At 36.3% G+C, this 19,664-nt stretch overlaps 1 protein-coding gene across 3 annotated transcripts in view; it reads left to right on the forward strand.

The window, feature by feature from the left end:
* Positions 1-19,664, forward strand: part of FAM151B (family with sequence similarity 151 member B) — a 43,399-nt gene that overhangs the window by 12,990 nt on the left and 10,745 nt on the right. For all 3 annotated transcript variants that reach the window (XM_029942516.1, XM_029942515.1, XM_029942514.1), the window contains exons 4-5: positions 1,222-1,439; positions 4,660-4,795. In XM_029942516.1, the coding sequence (XP_029798376.1) occupies positions 1,222-1,439; positions 4,660-4,795 (354 nt within the window). The remainder of the gene's footprint in view (positions 1-1,221; positions 1,440-4,659; positions 4,796-19,664) is intronic.

The raw sequence follows: 19,664 nt of genomic DNA on the forward strand, positions 1-19,664 counted from the left end.
GTTTTCCCCTTATTATTTTCATTACTTTTTTTTTCTTTTTTTCCTCTTCTTTTTTTGGTGGTGGGGGTGGTTAGGTTTAAATGAAGTTGTTTTTACAACACCAAAGACTTAATCATCCATTTCCTATATAAAAGGTAGCTGCTTTTTTGCATGGACCTCAAGTATATTGTAGTATAGAGGTGGAATTTAAGGAAAGGTATTAAGCAGGCTGTGTATATATTTTAAAGAGAAAATGTATGTAGGCTGATTGAAACCTGTTTTTAAATCTATAGATGTCAGAACAGATACAGAGAAGAGAAGAAAAAAGAGTGAGGCTGCTTTTTTATTTAAAAGTAACTAAAATATAGTTGTTTTTAGTTTCTAGAAAAGATGTTTATTCTTTATTTTTAAAGGTTTATTTACTTATTTTGAGAGAGGGGGGAGGGGCAGTGAGAGAGAGTGAGAGAGAGAATCCCAAGCGGGCCCCATGCTGTCAGCACAGAGCCTAATGTGGGGCTCAATCTCACACATCATGAGATCATGACCTGAGCCAAAATCAAGAGTCATATGGTTAACCAACTGAGCCACCCAGGCACCCCCAGAAAAGATGTTTATGAAATGAAAATGAAATTTATAAAAGCTTTAATAAAATGTTATAATTTTACCTTTGCATTCAGTTTTAGAAACGTGTTTATGCATTCAACTTTATAAGAATATGTGAAGGAAAAGAGGCTCTTTTCTTAGAGGTCATGAGCCAGTTTTAAAGACACAGTGCCTGTGTACACTTTAGGTATTTTAATAAATGTTAATTTTCAGGTTATAAGTATATCTAATTTTAGTTCTTATTTATACATCCTCTGATGAGTGAATGTTTGTGTATTTTCTTAAATTATTTTATATTGAGTGATCCTAAAACAGAGTTTTGAAACCTCAGTCTGTCTACAAATAGTGACATTATTCATATATACATATATATATATATATATATATATATATATATATATATATATAGTACCTTTCAGGTACTTTCATGAATAATAAGTATAAATCAACATTTTGAGATATGGCATATATTAATTTTTCCCTCTGGTTCTATGTGATCTTTGAATTTATTTAATTTGGGCATTATTATATTATACTTTTATTAGGAAGTTGAAAACATTGAAAACAATAGTCTAAAAGAATTTCTTGTTGTTTTTACTTTAAGAATATATCTTATTGACAACAAACTATGTTTTTTAGTCTGGCAGCTGTGGAACCGTCCATGATGCTCCTGGAAAATGTGAAGAGCCATCTGAAGCGTCCTGTGTGGATTAATGCTGATATTCTTCCTGGTCCAAATGGAAATAGCAGAGTAGTGGATGCAAAACCTTTTATAAACACGGTGACATCCTTCTTCCCAGATGTGACATTTTCCCTGGGTTGGACAACAGGATGGCATCCTGAGAAAGTCAATGAAGGTAATAATTTTTAAAATGTACTTCTTATTGATCAAATTAAAATCCACTTGAAATATAAAAATAAAACCTCTGAGTACAAAACCGAAAACTTACTCCACAATCTACGAGCCTAATAGAGAAAAAGGTCTGGTCCTAAAGACATCTATATGAGTCTTCTTTCTTTTATTTCAGATAGATACTACATTTATTGGTGATATTCTGTTACCAAGCTTCGATGGGAAATATTTATTTGCAAGGTCTAGATTAACCAAAGCTTCCTCTTTATAAACTTTAAACACATCCTGAGTTGTCTCTTTGAATTTGGAAAACATAATATAGTCTTTACCTTGGAGAAAACTTCCTATGTCAGATGGAAGATAAAGAAGTAGGGGGCGCCTGGGTGGCTCAGTCGGTTAAGCGTCCGGCTTCAGCTCAGGTCATGATCTCATGGTTGTGGGTTTGAGCCCCGCATCAGGCTCTGTGCTGACAGCTAGCTCAGAGCCTGGAGCCTGTCTTCAGATTCTGTGACTCCCTCTCTCTCTGCCCCTCCCCTGCTCACGCTGTCTCTCTCTGTCTCTCAAAAATAAAAATTAAAAACATTAAAAAAAAAAAAAAGAAGTAGTAACAAAAATGTCTCCAGTGATGTGAGGCCAGAAGTGAGGGAGATGTGGTGGAAGCACAGTTTTGTTCCATAGACATTGGGAGGTCCCCAGAAGTAGTTTGCTAGAACTTTGGTGCCCTCTTCCTTCCTTTGATTGGACAGGGGAGTAGGAGGCCACGAGACTCTCCTCTAGGCTGGATCCCTTCTTTCCTTTCACCTTTTCCCTTCAGGATTGACGTGATATTCAGATTATTTTTTCTGGTTGAAACTGTTTATGCTATTTGAGTTCATCTTTCTATCTCTTCATATATACCTAGGTAGTGATTTCCAGGTAAACAGTTCTCATGACCCATGAGATCAGGACCTGAGGGGAGATCGGGTCGGGTGCTCTAGCAGCCGAGCCGCCCCAGCTCCCGGAGATGTTGGTCTTTGTTCTGTGTTGGGGGCCTTCATTTTTTACTTATTTGCAATTATTGTTTTCAGATGTTAACTTTTTAGTCCAATATAAGATTAGGGTAACTGCTATCTAGTGAGTAGTGACATTTAGGGTCTAACCCCCTGGGCCAACAAGTGATAAGATTGAAAGAAAAAATAATATGCTTTAACTTAATTCTAATTATTTAATCATTTTAATTTTGATTAATTTCATTAAAGAATATTGCTTATAATTCAGAGAGTTTTTGAAAAGGTAAGCTATACACAGTTTAGTATCTTCTTTACTGATTCCAAACTCCTTTTATTACTATTTAGTAGAAGTCTGGCTTAATCTCATGCTTGAACTGAATTTTACTGTATCTGGATTTTGAAGTCATTTTGGTGTTGAAATGTTTCCAGGCTGCTTTTCTTCCACTGGCCTCTTGTCATTACCAACATGCACTTTATGCTCCCTTACTTGTTATTTCTCAGATTTAGAAAAGAGAGTTTATAAGTTTATAGTCATGTGAATACAGCTTTTGTTAGCAGTCGCTTTTTCTAATTAAAAAGATACAGGGGCACCTGGGTGGCACAGTTGGTTAAGTGTCCAACTCTTGATCTCAGCTCAAGTCATGATCTCACAGTTTATGAATTCGAGCCCCACATTGGACTCTATGTTGATGGTCCAGAGCCTGCTTTGGATTCTATCTTGCTTTTTCTCTGCCCCTTCCCCACTTGTGCTCTTTCTCTAAATAAATAAATAAATAAATAAATAAGTTTTTAAAATAACACAGTTTTTCATACTTTCCAGGAAAGAAAAACTTTCCCCTTCTTTCATGAGGCATAGACCTGCTAAACTAACTTATTTACATAGGCTTTCTATAAAATGTTTCTTTATTGACCAATACTTTTTACAGCCTGCTTTTGATAGAGTTTAGTGTTATTTAAAAAACAGTTTTTTTCTAAAGCTTTTATAAACAAGCAAGTGTGTTTTCCACAATGTCTTAACATGATTTAAAATGCATATATAAAAGTCATTTTTACCGCTATTTCTACTTTAGGTAAAATGTATAAATAGTTTGGACTAGCCAAAAAACAACCATGAAGATGATTATATTACTTGAAATTTTTTAAAGGGTTTATTTATTTATTTTGAGAGAGAGAGCAAGAGCGTGCGCACAAGTGCAGAAGGGGCAGAGAGAGAGGGAGAGAGAGAATCCCAAGCAGGCTCCGCACCACCAGTGCAGAGCCCAGTGTGGGGTTTGAACCCGTGAACTGGGGCATCATGACTTGAGCTGAAGTGAGACTCTTCTCCAACTGAGGCGCCCCAATAGTTACTAATTAAATATCTATTACCTAGGAGCCATCTTTCTCTCAGGAAAGAATACTTAATTACACAACGGAAAATATAAGTTTCCAAAGACTATTAATGATGGAGATATACCTAAGGGAAGAGCTTTAGAATATTTAAGATATAGTACAAAATTTGGTTTTTTTGTGCTTGAGAGATTAGTAAAACTATTTTTTAAATGTTTATTTATTTATTTATTTATTTATTTATTTATTTTTGAGAGAGAGACAGAGTATGAGCAGGGGAGGGACAGAGAGGAAGACACAGAATCTGAAGCAGGCTCCAGGCTCTGAGCTATCAGCACAGAGTCTGACACGGGGCTTGAACTCCTGAACCATGAAATCATGACCTGAGCTGAAGTTGGATGCTTAACCAACTAAGCCACCCAGGTGTTCTGTGAAACCTTTTTAATTTTTAATGTTTTGTTAAATTTGCTCTTGGTCACTTGTGGCATGATTTTAGAATTAATTTTTTGTTGACATTTTCTACTCAATATTTTCATGTATTAAGTGATATTTTAAGTCATTCTGTATCCAAATGGAAATTTTTATAAATTACCTATGAATTTACCTATTTATAAGTAATTTAGCGTAGTTTCTTTTTTTTATGTTTTATGTATTTATTTATTTTGAGAGAGACAGAGACAGAGTGAGTGGGGGAGGGGTAGAGAGCTAGGGAAACAGAGAATCCCAAGCAGGCTCCTCACTGTCAGTGGGGAGCTAGATGCAGGGCTCGAATTCATGAAACCAGGAGATCATGACATGAGCTGAAACAAGACACTTAACCAATGTAGCCACTCAGACGCCCCCAGTTTCTTATTTAATTGACCTTCAGTATTCCAGTTAGATAAATGGAATTTCTTTATTTCATTTCAGGTTACAGTTGGACAATGGTGAAAGAAATGGAATATATATGTAAGGACCTCAATCTGCCTGTAACATTTCCTGTCAGAGCAGCATTAGTCAGGCAGTCTTGTTCTCAGTTACTTTGGCTGTTAAAGAAATCAAACAGGTGTGTATACGTTTAACACTATAGGGTGTGCATGTGAGTATATGTGTAAGAGAGACAGAAAGAGGATGGATACTGATTATGTAAAGACAGTGTGTATGAGAAAAAGATAGAGAAAGAGAGAATAAGCCCGGATTATGAAGCAAACAGACTCCCTCACTAGAATGAAGCTCTCTGTTAACCTTAACTAACATAATATCATGTCTTTCACCTCTGATCCTCACAAAAGTTTTTGAACACAGTAGTAAATGTCCTTTTTTTATGATGTTATACATTCTCAGAAAGTTATGAAGATAAAATAGTTTCTCTTTGAATTCCACCCTAATTCAGAAGTTTTTTTCTGTATAAAATTTTTATTATTTTAATATGTAATAAACATTACTTGGATCACTATTAAATACTAAAGTATATTATAAAGATTACAAATATTGAAATAATTTTGATACTATCTTTTTAATATACTAGTCAGTAGAACAGCAGGGAAAATCCAGAAATAAGCCCAAATCTATTGTGGAACTTAGTTTATGAGAAGCTAGCATTTCAAATCATTGGTATAAAAGTTTAGTGTAGTGTTGGAAAAATAGGCCAACTCTGCAGGAAAGACAAAACTGGCGCCTTTCCTTAATCCTTCTTCCACAATAAATTCCAAATGAATTAAAGACTTGAAAATCAAACATTAAATACATAAAGAAAAAGCATGATGAGGTTTTATATAGTTTCAGAAAGAAGACCTTTCTTATTAAGGCACAAAGTCTAGGAGCTATTGTTGACACAAAGTTACCAGAGAGAGAACTCTAATATATATATATAAATTTTAAAAAATAGAGTTTTATTTGAGCCCAAATTAGGACAGCTACCTGGGAAACACACTATTCACAGGGAAGAAAGTGCTCCAGAGAATGAGCATGTTTACAGGGTTATATACTTTTTTTTTTTTTTAATAAGTGCAGTTTGTTAAAATCCTGTTAAAACATATGGGTCAAGGGGAAGTAAAAATAATCAGAGGATCATTGTAGGAAAAACCTTTAGGTCTGGCACCTGGGAGACCTCTGGAGAGGAGGCAGTGGGAGAAATTTCATATTCTGAAGGGAAGGAGCCCCCCAACCTCCCCTTCTTCCCTCTCACCCGCTTATCCCACCAGAAACTACCAAGACGCCCGGAATAAAAGGTTTCAAGTTCAATAGTCACACTCTCTCCAAATACAAAAAGCAGTTACAATTCAACTCAACACAGAAGCTTGTGTGCAAAGTTACGGGAAACTGAGACATCGTATAAAAAGTTAGGTTAAAGATTATAGATTAGCGTATAGGCAGAAATCATGAGTTTTAATGTTAATGAATGCATGGAGTAGAAGCATTGATCAATATCTCAAGGATAAGATGATTTTCCTTTAGGCTTCTCATTTAGAAACCAGACGTATAATGCATGCACGGCAGGCCATAAATCAGGCTTTTGGTTTGAACAGAGTTTATGTACAATCATGCTGACTTTGAAGGAAATCTAAAACGGTTGCCCTTTAGAGGCCTTTAGAGAATTTTTCCTCTCGTAACCATAAAAGGAGAGTTTGATACGTCTGAATGCATAAACATGAAAAGATTCTGGTAAAACTATTCTTAATGCATATGTTAGACATGTAAGGAATTCTAGTAAGGAATTTTCCCAACTCATCCAGAAAAAACTCAGTTGGTAATTTACTATGTTAGAGAGAGTAAGGGATCAGATATTCATACATTAAAGAAGTCTTTACATTCCCTAGGTTTGAATTTTTACTAAATACTTTTTCAGTTTCTGTGAAAATAATCTTGTTTTTCTCCCAATACCTATTAATAAAATAAATCATGGTAGGATTTCATAATATTGAATTATCCTCACATTTCCAGAATAACCCCCACTTGATCATTTAATATGCTGTTGAATGTTGCTGATAAATTTTAGTTAGGATTTTTGCATTTGAAAGTGAGACTGGTCTGTAGCTTTTTTTCTTTCTCAGTTTTAGGTATAAATATCGTGTACATTTCAATAAAAAAAGCTAGGGACCATTCCTTTTTATGTGTTGTGGGACATTAAAAAACAAGAACAACATTGAGGGGTGCCTGGGTGGTTTAGTGGGTTAAGAGGCCAACTCATGATCTTGGCTCAGGTCGTGATCTCATGGTTCCTGACTGATGTCCAGTCCCAAGTCGGGCTCTGTGCTGACAGTGCAGAGCCTGCTTGGGATTGTTTCTCCCTCTTTTTTCCCCTCCCCCATTCACTCTGTCTCTCAAAATAAATAAATAAACTTAAAAAAAATGAAAGAAAACAGAACATTGAAATGGCCTGAACCTGATTTGGTAATCCATCTATGTAGTGCTTTGAGGAAAGATTAACTTGTACCGCCTTTTTATTATATGGTAAATGGTCTGTTTTGATTTTCTATCTTGTGGGGAGCCAATTTTGATATACTATATTTTTCTAGACAATTACTAATTTCATCCAGGTTTTGAAGTTTATTCACAGATGGTTAAAATAGTTTCTCTTTCTTTTAATTTCTTCTGTCAGAGAGGAAGTATTCCTCTTCCTTTAAGGTCCTTCTAGCTGGATTACATAAATTGATGTGACACAGATTAACCAGAGAAAATCAAATTTAATAGCATACTTATGGGGACTCTACACAGACATGGAAAATTCAAAGACTGTAAGGAACAGGAAGCTTCTAGGAGCTGAGGAGGAGGGTAGGGATCTGAGGATACAAAGGGGAGAAAGACCATTAGCAGGAAGGTAGATGTTTGCAACATAAATATTGCCCTATTATGTACATAAGTTTCTTCCGGTTAAGAACAGTTTCTGTTAATAGCTCTCATCCTGTTACAGGCAGGCTACTGAGGAGAAGGTTAAGAGATTTTCCTATATCTGCTGGGCCTTGTTTGTGTTTAACTCAAAAAAATGTTTGTGCCAAAATGGTCTGTCCTGGAATGGTCTGGTCTTGGCCTCTAAACTTCTGTCTTTATTTTTTGATTTTATTTATTTGAGCTTTACCTCTTATTTCTTGATTAAACTAAAAATAGATTTATTCTTTTTTTTAAAGATCGACCTCTTAGATTTATTTATTCATGTTTTTGATTAACAGTTCACTATTTTTTGTCCTTTCTCTTTTAAAATTATGTGGGATACCAGGGTGGCTTATTCAGTTAAGCATTCTGGACTCTTGGTTTCAGCTCAGGTCATGATCTGAGTTCATGATTCATGGGTTCCAGTCCTGCATCAGGCTCTGCACTAACAGTGTGGAGCCTGCCTGGGATTCTCCCACTGTCTGTCTCTCTAAATAAATAAATAAGTACTTTAAAGTAAGGCTTTATTTTATAGCTTCTTGTAATTTCTTGATTTTTAAAAAAAATTTTAAATTTTATTCATTTTTTGAGACAGGGAGACAGACCGTGAGTTGGGGAGGGGCAGAGAGAGAGGGAGGCAGTATATGACGCAAGCTCCAGGCTCTGAGCTATTAGTCCAGAGCCCGATGCAGGGCTCAAACCCATAAACTTGAGATCATGACCTAAGCAGAAGCCGGGCACTTAACCGACTGATCCACCCAGGTGCTCCTACTTTGTTTATTTTTAAGTTTGCATTTATTTATTTTGAGAAGGAAGGAGAGATAGAGAAAGGCAAAGAGAGAAGAAGAAGGAGGGAATCCCAAGCAGGCTCTGCCCTATCAGCACAGAGCCCGATGAGGGGCTCAAACTCATGAACTGTGAGATTGTGATCTGAGCCAAATCGGACCCTTAACCGACTGAGCCACCCAGGCATTTTTTTTCAAGTTTATTTAATTATTTTGCGATTTTGCGATTGAGAGGGCTGGGGAGAGGCAGAGAAATGGGGAGTGGGAGAGGGGGAGGGGGAGGGAGAGGGAGAGGGAATCCCAAGTAGGTTCCATGCTAATAGCATAACTGATAATTATCCCCTGATAACTCGTGTTTGTTCTCACTAACTGTCAGATTATTACCTGAGCCGAAATCAAGGGTCAGATGCTTAACTGACTGAGCCACCCAGGTGCCCCTTATTTATTTTCATTTTTCTGTTAAGATATTTCTATTTATTCAGATAAGTATTTAAGACTATTCTTTTTTCTCTGACCACTGCTTTAGCAGTATCCCATTGTTTCTTACGTATAAGTTTTCATTATTGTCAATTTATAAGTATTATACAGTTGTGAGTTTTTCTTAAAAGTTGTTTTAAGAGAAATTTTTAGGGATCTCGGTAGAATTATTTTTTTTACCTGGGGTTTGTTAATAGTTTCTATGTTTATTGTAATCAGATAACATCTACATTTTACTTTGTAGGTTTTATTAAGGGCCTTATATATATATAGATACTTGTATGAGTTCATGTGTTGTATGAAGGTATAGTTTGGTTGTTATAATAGAAACCTAGATTAACCATAGCTCAAACAAGTCTGTTTCTGTCTACGTAGCTGGCAAAGCGTAAATAATTCAGGGCTAATGTGCTGCCTCCACGTGTTAAAGGCCCAGAACCCTTTGTTCTTGATGCTTCGCTTTTCTTAGGATATTGACCTCATCTGTATGGTCAGATTGATTACTGCCTTGTTTGAGTTTGTTAGTAGTAAGGAGAGAAAAAAGAGAAGCTCAGGGTACAATTCTTTCCTTTAAGGGCATGACTTGGAAAGTTTCACACCTCTCTTCTTATAACTTATTTGCTGTAACTTAATCATCTGCCTATACCTAGATGCAGGTGAAGCTGGGAAATGTAGCTGTTATTCTTTACAGTCTTGTGCCTATTTAGAATTTAGAATTTAGAAGGATTTGTTGTGTAAGAAAGGAGAATGACTATTGGAATAAAACTACTAGTTTATGTGACACATTAGTGTACATTATTAGTTATGTAATTTAACTGCTCTATGCCTTGATTTTTGTTTGCTTTAAAAAGCTACTTTTAATTTAATTTGCTGTATAACTAATACATTTACCTGGTTCAGTAACCAAAGAATGGAGAGTTATATTGTGAAAACCTTCTTTCCCATCTACCCAGCCCTGCCCAATTTCACTAAACACAGTTGTTAGTTTCTTACATAAGCATAGTTAGTTGTTTCTTTATTCAGGTAAGAATGAATACAAAGCTAGATTCTTATTTTCCCCACCTTTTAAAATTAAAAAAAAAATGTTTATTTATTTTTTGAGAGAGAGAGAGCATGAGCAGGAGAGGGGCAGAGAGAGAGAGGCAGACGCAGAATCTGAAGCAGGCTCCAGGCTCTGATCTTCAGCACAGAGTGCGGTACAGGGCTCGAACTCACAAACCATGAGATCATGACCTGAGCTGAAGTCGGAAAGACAGATGCTTAATCAATTGAGCCACTAAGGTGCCCCTCTCACCTTTTTAAAGCAAAAGTGGTATATACCTTGCTTCTCTTCTATTCTGTGCTTTTTTTTCCTTTTAATTAGTAGTATGTCTTGGGACTCTTTCCAAGGTAAGCTTCCTTTCTAGGTGCGTTGTATTTATGTATATACTATAATACATTTAATGAGCTTCCTATTGGTAAACATAAAGGCTGTTTCTAATCTTTGATATTACAAATGGTATTATTATAAATCTTATAAGTGTGTCATTCTGGAAATATGTGCAAATACGTAATCTTTAAATTTTTGGCCACTTACTCTCTTATGGACTAAGAGAACTAAAGTCTCCAACTATTAAAATACTCTACCTTCATAGTTTTTGCTTTTTAAAATATTCTTGGGGGGGGCATGTGCGTGGCTCAGTTTGAGTGTCCAACTTTGGCTCAGGTCATGGTCTTGCAGTTCATGAGTTTGAGCCCTGCATCAGGCTCTGTGCTGACAGCTCAGAGCCTGGAGGCTGATTCAGATTCTGTGTCTCCCTCTGTCTCTGCCCCTTCCCAACTCGTGCTCTGTTTCTCTCTCTCAGAAATAAACATTAAAAAAACTAAAATGTTTATGATACATTTTTTGGCACTTATTCATATCTCTTTTATCTTAATGAAGAGATAATTATAAGTTTATTATTAAAAGGTTTTCTTGGTCTGTTGGATGATATTTTAACTAAATTCACACTGTCTTTGTCCTGAATACTTTATGTTGTTTTTGAAAAATAAATTTATAGTTTTATTTTTCATTCATTTTTTTGAAGACTGATTTTTTGTCATTAAAAAATTGTTTTTAACCTATAGAAAGTTGCAAAAAGCTTACTACATCTCTGTTACCCAGATTCCCCAATTGTCAATTTTTCCTGCATTTATCTATAATTTCTCTGGGTTTTTTCTATTTCTATTTTTTTTTGGCATGATGCCTTTTTATCCTTAAGTACTCCAGTGCGTACTGCCTCAAGCAAGCAAAGGCACTCTTCTGTATTACTACTACGCAGCCTCCCAATCAGAAAACCAGCATTAATATAACACTACTATGAGGTTCTCAGACCCATTCAGATTTTACTAACCATTCAAAAAAAATGCTTCTTTTTCCCTTGGGGTCCAAGAAACGTTCTGAGAACATGTATTATATTTAGTTGTCATGTCTCATCAGTCTCTCTCAGTCTGGAAAATTCCTTAAGTCTTTCCCAATCTCATATACTTGACAGTCTTAAAAAATGACAGGGCTTTTACTATGAAAGATGTTCTCAGCTGGGATCAGTTCAATATTTTCCTCATTTTTCTCATGCTTGTGTTCTTAGGAGACTTAGATGCTTTCCCTGTCCCAATTCTCATATTGGACACTTCTTCAGGGATGCCTGCTTGATTATAGTGCTGGATGGTATTTAGAAAGTGAAGTCTGGGAGTTTACTATGATAATTGCTATTAGAATGTCATTGCTTCTAGTACATCTATCTCAGTGGACAGAGCTGGTAAATACTTATCTGTGTATATGTGTGAATGCAGTCTGTGTGTGTATGTGGGTGTGTGTGTGTATACATGGTGTGTGTTTGTACACACACACACACACACACACCAATATATACATCTAAAACCACTTTTTAAGTTTTTTTTTTGAGGGGGGTGGGGATTGAGAGAGAGAAAGAGAGAGCGAGAGAGAGAGAGAGAGAGAGAGAGAGAGAGAGAGAGAATCCCAAGCAAGGTCCGCCTGCTGTCAATGCAGAGCCCATTGCGGGGCTTGATCCCATGAACTATAAGATCATGACCTGAGCCAAAATCAAGAGTCAGACACTTAACCAAGTGAGCCACCCAGGCGCGCATATGTCTGTAGCCATTTCTATGTGTGTATATATACATGGATAAAACCCAAGAGTTCATGTTAAAATTTCAATTTCAACCCAGCCCCTTGGGGTTCTTTTTAGCAGTCTTTTCTTTGTTATAAATTTCTTATCAGATACTTATATACCTGACTCCCATTAATTTAATCTAACAGCCTTTTAAAAGAATAGTTTAACTTACTTACATTATTTATAAAAAGACAGGTGTACTGGTGTTGTTTGGTCTTGTTTCTGTCATTTTTTTAAACTAGAGTACTTAATATTTTGTAAGCATTGAAAACATTTCTTTTTTTTGAGAGAGAGAGAGAAAGAACAGGGGAGGAGCAGAGAGAAGGTGAGAGAGAATCTTAAGCAGGTTCCACACTTAGCATCGAGCCCCACTCAGGGCTCAGTCTCATGACCATGAGATCATCATCGTGAGATCATGACCTGAACCAAAATTAAGAGTCAGACACTTAACTGAGCTACTCTGGTGCCCCTGAAAATATTTCACTGTAGCTGTTTTTTTGTTTTGTATTTTAATTTTAATAATTTGGGAGGTTCACCCTATTTATTGTTCATTACTGTAATTTTCATAAAGTATGCTTAATCTGCTTCTTTAAAGGTACCTGTTAACTTCTTCCTGTGAGCAATAATAAAATCAGTATATTTCCTTACCCCTTTCACATAATTTTCACTGTCTCTATTTTATTGTCCAACTTTGAACTTTATAGTCCATGGTAAATTGGCTGACTCTAAAATTCTTGGCTCACAGTGCTTTTCCTTGAGGATTTTGAAAACATTGCTTCTTTGGTTTCTACTGAGTGTTGATGTGGAAAAGTGTGAAGCCAGTTGATATTTTTGCTCTTTTAAGTGTCTTGATTTGGCAGGAGTTATTGGGGCACAACTGAATGGAGAAAGTTGTTTTCAGTATATAGATTCACAATGTCTTTTCTGGAATATTTCTGCAAATTATATTTTGAAATAGTTGTTCTGTTTTATTTGTAAACTATGTTTTCTCTTTCAGGGATTCCAGCTATGAGGATTTAGATCTCTGTTGCCTTTCTTTGGCATCTATTATTTTCTCTTTAGTCTTTCTTTCCTTTTTATTTATTTGGATTTTATTTTTCTTGATTTTATAATTTGTCCTCTATATCCTTTACAATATTTTCAACAATGTCTCTTTTCCCTTGTATATCTTCAGATTTCACTTTATTTCTATAACATTATTAGTTTTCTATTTCTTTCCTAAAATCTGCCAGTTAATATTACATCATCTCTTAGGTACTGCCTTGCAACCCCTTCCATGAGCTAATATCTCTGCTTTGTGCTCTTTCTTCAAAGAAGCAGTTATATTGTTTAAAAAATGTTGGTTATGGCTTTCATCTGCCTTGGTGGTGTGCTTTAAGTTTTGTATATATTTCAGCTACCTGATAGTTTTTTATTTTGTTATTTTCAATTTATTTTAAGTTTATTTATCTTGAGAGAAAGTGTGCCCATGAACAGGGGAGGGGCAGAGAGAGAGAGGGAGAGAGAGAATCCTAAGCAGGCTCTGCACTATCAGTGGGGCTCAAGCCGATGAACTGAGCTGAAATCAAGAGTTAGACGTTAACTGACTGAGTCACCCAGGTGCCCCATATCTGATAGTTTTTTTTTAAAGATGATGTTTTTATTTCTCTGTCTGCCATTTACTTATTCTTATTATTTTCTTTTCTTATACTCTTGATTACTGCACTTTATTTTTTTACTTTTTAAAGTTTATTTATTTATTTATTTGGGATGGGAGGGGCAGAGATAGAGGTGGAGAGAGAGAGAGAGAGAGAGAGAGAGAGAGAGAGAGAGAGAGAGAATCCAATTAGGCTCTGTGCTGTCAGTGCAGAGCCCAATGTGGAGCTTGAACCCAAGAATCGTGAGATTATAACCTCAGCTGAAGTTGAATGCTTTACTGATTGAGCCACCCAGGTGCCTCAATTACTGCACTTTAGAGAAAGTCATCTTATTTTTTTCTGGATAGGCTACTTGCCCAAAGTACATGTATTGTGGAGGAATCAAAACTATGCTTCTTATGACCTAGAGAGTTCTTTGTTGAGCCTTTAACTTTTCCCAGTCAATAGAGGTAGGCAGTTGTAGTATCTCTGAGTAGAATCTAATCTATAGCTTACATTTAAAATTTTGAGTTTCCACAGGAATAAATAGTATGATATACACAACTGTGACATTTCTCTGTTAACTCTTTCCTGGTTTCTATAACTTCTTGGGACCAAACCTAATCCAAGAAAGCCTCCGTTTGTAGCTCAGGGATGCCACTCCCACCATTGCAAAGTGTTTAGGTAGGGTCTGCCCCTCATCTAGAAGCATCTTTGATAGGTTTTCTCTGTAATCTACAGACATGGGCAAATTCTCTTCACTTCCTTACATACTCATCTGGTTTTAATATCTGTTGCTGTTGGAAACTTTTCACCTGTTTTGTAATTTGTAGTTTCAGTTCTTTGAAGATGGGGCTAATTTTTCATTGAAGATGGGGGCTCTGTTTTCATTCTTTTGTTCTTTTTGCTGCCTGTGGGGAAAAGGAGTCAGTGCTAACTTTGGGCTACTGTGTTCAAATAGGAAGTTCCCGCCTCCCATTTCTTTCATTACTACTACCCAGTTTTCACACCTTCTCCCTATGAAGTCATTCAGTCTGCTAAAATTTCTCATTTGAATATTGCACTCTGTTCAAGGCAATTTCTATTTGTTTTAGGATTACTTTATTTATTTTCAGTGAGAGAGAAAGAAAAAGAGAGAGGGTGAACAGGAGAGGGGCCCAGAGAGAGGGAGAGAGAGAATCCCAAGCAGGCTCTGTGCTGATAGACATGGGGCTGGACCTCACAAACTGTGAGATCATTACCTGAGTCAATATCAAGAGTTAGATGCCCAACTGTATTAAAGTCAAATTCCTAAAGTCTACAACATTTAAGTACTCCTATTCACTCCCTTCAGTTTGAAACTCCCTAGTTTTGGGCTCCATGGCCTTGCACCAAGTGGGTTCATCTACTTCTCTGTCTAGTTCTCTTTTATTTTGTTTATTTTTGTTGAATTGTTTTCTCTTCTTCCTAATTTTGGAATTCTCTTAACAACATTCTCTTTCTTTCTTTCTTTTCCTTTCTTTCTTTCTCTTTCTCTCTCTCTTTCTCTCTCTTTTTCTTTATTTCTTTCTCTCTCTCACTCACTCTTTCTCTCTCTCTTTTTCTTTCTTTCTTTCTTTTTTGAGAGACACAGAGAGGCAGAGCCTGAGCAGGGGAGGGGCAGAGGAGAGTGGGGTGGTGGGATACACATAATCCAAAGCAGGTTCCACAAGAGCCTGATATGGGGCCTAACCCCATGAATGTGAGATCATGACCTGAGCTGAAGTCAGATGCTAAACTGACTGAACCACCCAGATGCCCCTCTTAACATGTCTTTCAGAGTCTTTTTTAAATATTGAAGGTAAAATAGCAAAGCTTTAATGGACTATATCACTAGAGAATATCTTCATAACATTGGGGATGGGGATTCTTAAGATATAAAAATCACTAGCTGTAAAGGATATGTTTGAATAGATTAAAATTCAGAAATTCTTCCCATCAAAAGATACCATGAAGAGCATGAACCGATTAGGCACAGAGTTAGAGAATATTTTTGTATCTCAGAAGGGCTCTAATAGAGACTATACAAGGAAGTATATATTCTATTATTTGTATGTCACAATTTATTATTTGTTTTATTATTGAATGACATTTAGATTGTTACATGGTTTTGACTGTTACAGGGATTGCTGCTGTGAACATTCACACACACACACACACACACACACACACGCACGTGTCCTGGTTCACATATGCCTACATTTATAAAGGTTGTATAGGGAGGGAATATCTAGGAATAGAATTTCTAGGTCATAAAGTACTCATATTTTCTACTTTAGTAGATAATGCTAAAGCATATTCCAAAGAAAATGAAAGAACCTCAGCTACATATTTCAACTTGGAGAAATTTCACAAACTATATTTACTGAAAGAAGTAGGACCAAAAAAATATTATATACCATATGATTCCATTTATATAAAAATAACTAATGGGCAAAAATTAAACTGTACTGTTTACGTGGATATATAGGCAGTAAATAAAGAAAGGCAAGAAAATGGCTACCACAAAGGGCAAGGTTGTGAGGGCTCCAGGGAAGAGGAGAGGTTATGATCATGCAGTGACATACAGGTATCTCCCAAGGTGGTGATGGTGTGCTCTCATACTTGATTTGTGTTTTGGTTACACTGGAGTTCATTTTATAATATTTTTTAAAGTGCATATTTATGGTTTTATGTGTTTTTCCTATATATGTTATTTCACAATAAAAAGATCTTAAAGAATAAAACCTGAGAATTGATTTGAATAAATACAATTTAAGGTACCCTGAGGCAATTTTTTCTGATTCCACATTATATATATTAGAGAGAGGATTAAAAGAGGTACAGTAACTTTGTAGAGCTCTTTTTTAAATCTAAATATACCAAAACTTTTTTATCTCATCATCTATTAATGGACACTTAGATTCTTTCAATGTCTTTGCTATTGTAAATAATGCTGCTGTGAACATGAGGATGCAGATATTTTTTTCAAAGTATTATTTTTGTTTCCTTTGGATATATTCCCAGAAGTAGAATTGCTGGATCATATGGTAGTTCTATTTTATTTTTTTGATGATCCTCTATACTATTTTTCATAGTGGCTATACCAATTTATAATCCTACCAACAATGCACAAGGGTTCCCTTTTCTTAACATCCATGCCAATTTGTTATCTCATGTCTTCTTGATGATGGCCATACTAATATGTATGAGATAATATTTCATTGTGGTTTAGATCTACCTTTCTATAATGACTAGTGACACTGATGATCTTTTCTTTTTTATTTAAAAAAATTTAACATTTATTTATTTTTGTTTTTTTATTTATAGTGTATTGTCAAGTTGGTTTTGTTATAACACCCAGTGATCTTACCCACAAGCGCCCCCTCCATGATCATCACCCCCTTTCCCCTTTCCCCCTCCCTCTTCAGCCCTCTGTTTTCAGTATTCAAGAGTCTCTCATGATTTGCCTCCTTCCCTCTCCCTAATTCTTCCCCCCACTTCCCCTTCCCATGGTCCCGTTAGGTTTCTCCTGTTAGACCTATGAGTGAAAACATATGGTATCTGTTCTCTGCCTGACTTATTTCGCTTAGCATGACACCCTCGAGTTCCATCCACTTTGCTTCGAATGGCCAGATTTTATTCTTTCTCATTGCCATGTAGTACTCCATTGTCTAGATAAACCACATCTTCTTGACCCATTTATCAGTTGATGGACATTTAGGCTCTTTTCATGATTTGGCTATTGTGACAGTGCTGCTATGAACATTGGGGTACATGTGCCCCTATGCATCAGCACTTCTGTATTCCTTGGGTAGATCCCCAGCAGTGCTATTGCTGGGTCATAGGGGAGTTCTACGGATAATTTTTTAAGGAACCTGCACACTGTTTTCCAGAGAAGCTGTAGTACTTTACATTCCCACCAACAGTGTAGGAGGGTGCCCATCTCTCCACACCCTCGCCAGCATCTACAGTCTCTTGATTTGTTCATTTTAGCCCCTCTCACTGGTGTGAGGTGGTATTTCAGTGTGGTTTTGATTTGTGTTTCCCTGATGATAGTGACACTGACCATCATTTCATGTGCCTGTTGGCCATCTGGATGTCCTCTATGGAGAAGTGTTTGTTCATGTCTTCTGCCCATTTCCTCACTGGATTATTCATGTTTCGTATGTGGAGTTTGGCGAGTTCTTTGTAGATTTTAGATACTAGCCAGTCATCTGATATGTCATTTGCAACTAACTTTTCCCATTCTGTCAGTTGCCTATTAGTTTTCTTGATTGTTTCCTTTGCAGTGCTGAAATTTTTTATCTTGATGAGGTCTCAATAGTTCAGTTTTGCTCTTGATTTCCTTGCCTTTGGGGATGTGTCGAGTAGGAAATTGCTGAGGTTGAGGTCAAGGAGGTTGTTTTCTACTTTCTCCTCGAGGGTTTTGATGGTTTCTTGTCTCACATTCAGGTCTTTCATCTATTTTGAGTTTATTTTTGTGTATGGTGTAAGAAAGTGGTCTAGTTTCATTCTTGTGCATGTTGCTGTCCAGCTCTCCCAGCACCACCTGTTAAAGAGGCTGTCTTTTTTCCATTGGATACTCTTCCTGCTTTGTCATAGATTGGCTATACATTTGTGGGCCCAGTTCTGGGTTTTCTATTCTTTTTCCATTGGTCCATGTGTCTGTTTTTGTGCCAATACCTTACTGTCTTGATGATGACAGCTTTGTAGTAGAGGCTAAAGTCTGGGATTGTGATGTCTCCTATTTTGGTTTTCTTCTTCAACATTACTTTGGCTATTCAGGGGTTTTTGTGGTTCCATACGAATTTTAAGATAGTTTGTTCTAGCTTTGAGAAAAATGCTGGTGCAATTTTGATTGGGATTGCATTGAATGGGTAGATTGCTTTGGGTAATAATGACATTTTAACAATGTTTATTCTGATCCATGAGCACGGAATCTTTTTCCATTTCTTTGTGTCTTCTTCAGTTTCCTTCATAAGCTTTCTATAGTTTTCATCATACAGATTTTTTACATCTTTGGTTAGGGTTATTCCTAGGTATTTTATGGTTTTTTGTGCAGTTGTGAATGGGATCAGTTTCTTGATTTCTCTTTCTGTTCCTTCATTATTGGTGTATAAAAATGCAACCGATTTCTGTATATTGATTTTGTACCCTGCGGCTTTGCTGAACTCATGGATCAGTTCTAATAGGCTTCTGGTGGAGTCAGTTGGGTTTTCCATGTAGAGTATCATGTCATCTGCAAAAAGTGAAAGTTTGACTTCTTCTTTGCCAATTCTGATGCCTTTTATTTCCTTTTGTTGTCTGATTGCTGATGCTAGGACTTCCAGTACTATGTTAAACAACAGTGGTGAGAGTTGACATCCTTGTTGTTTTCCTGATATCAGGGAACAGTACTCAGTGGAGTATTAAAATCTCTTGCAATAAGCACATTCTTATCAATAAGGTTGTTTCTGTTTGTGATTAATTGTCTTATGTATTTGGGTGCTCCCAAATTCGGCACATATATGTTTATAATTGTTAGCTCTTCCTGATGGAGAGACCTTGTAGTGATTATATAATGTCCTTCATCTTTTGTTATTGCCTTTACTTTAAAGTCCAGTTTGTCTGATAGAAGTATGGCTACTCTGGCTTTCTTTTGACTTGCAGTTGCATGATAGATATTTCTCTATCCCCTTACTTTCAATCTGAAGGTGTCTTCAGGTCTAATATGACTCTCTTGTAGACAGCAAATAGATGGATTTTGTTTTTTTTTTATCCATTCTGCTACCCTGTGTCATTTGATTGGCGCATTCAGTCCATTTACATTCAGTGTTGTTATTGAATAACATGGGTTGAGATTCGTTTTGTTCTCTGGAGAGTTCATATTTGTAGTGATGTCTCTGTTACCTTATATTCCTTGCTACATTTCCTTCATAGAGTCCCTTTTAGGATTTCTTGTAGGGCTGGTTTGGTGGTGATGAATTCTCTCAATTTTTATTTGGGAAAACCTTTATCTCTCCTTCAATTTTGAATGACATGCTCACTGGATAAAGGAT

Source organism: Suricata suricatta, chromosome 6 (genome assembly GCF_006229205.1).
Source record: "Suricata suricatta isolate VVHF042 chromosome 6, meerkat_22Aug2017_6uvM2_HiC, whole genome shotgun sequence".
In the NCBI taxonomy this organism is placed as follows: Eukaryota; Metazoa; Chordata; class Mammalia; order Carnivora; family Herpestidae; genus Suricata; species Suricata suricatta.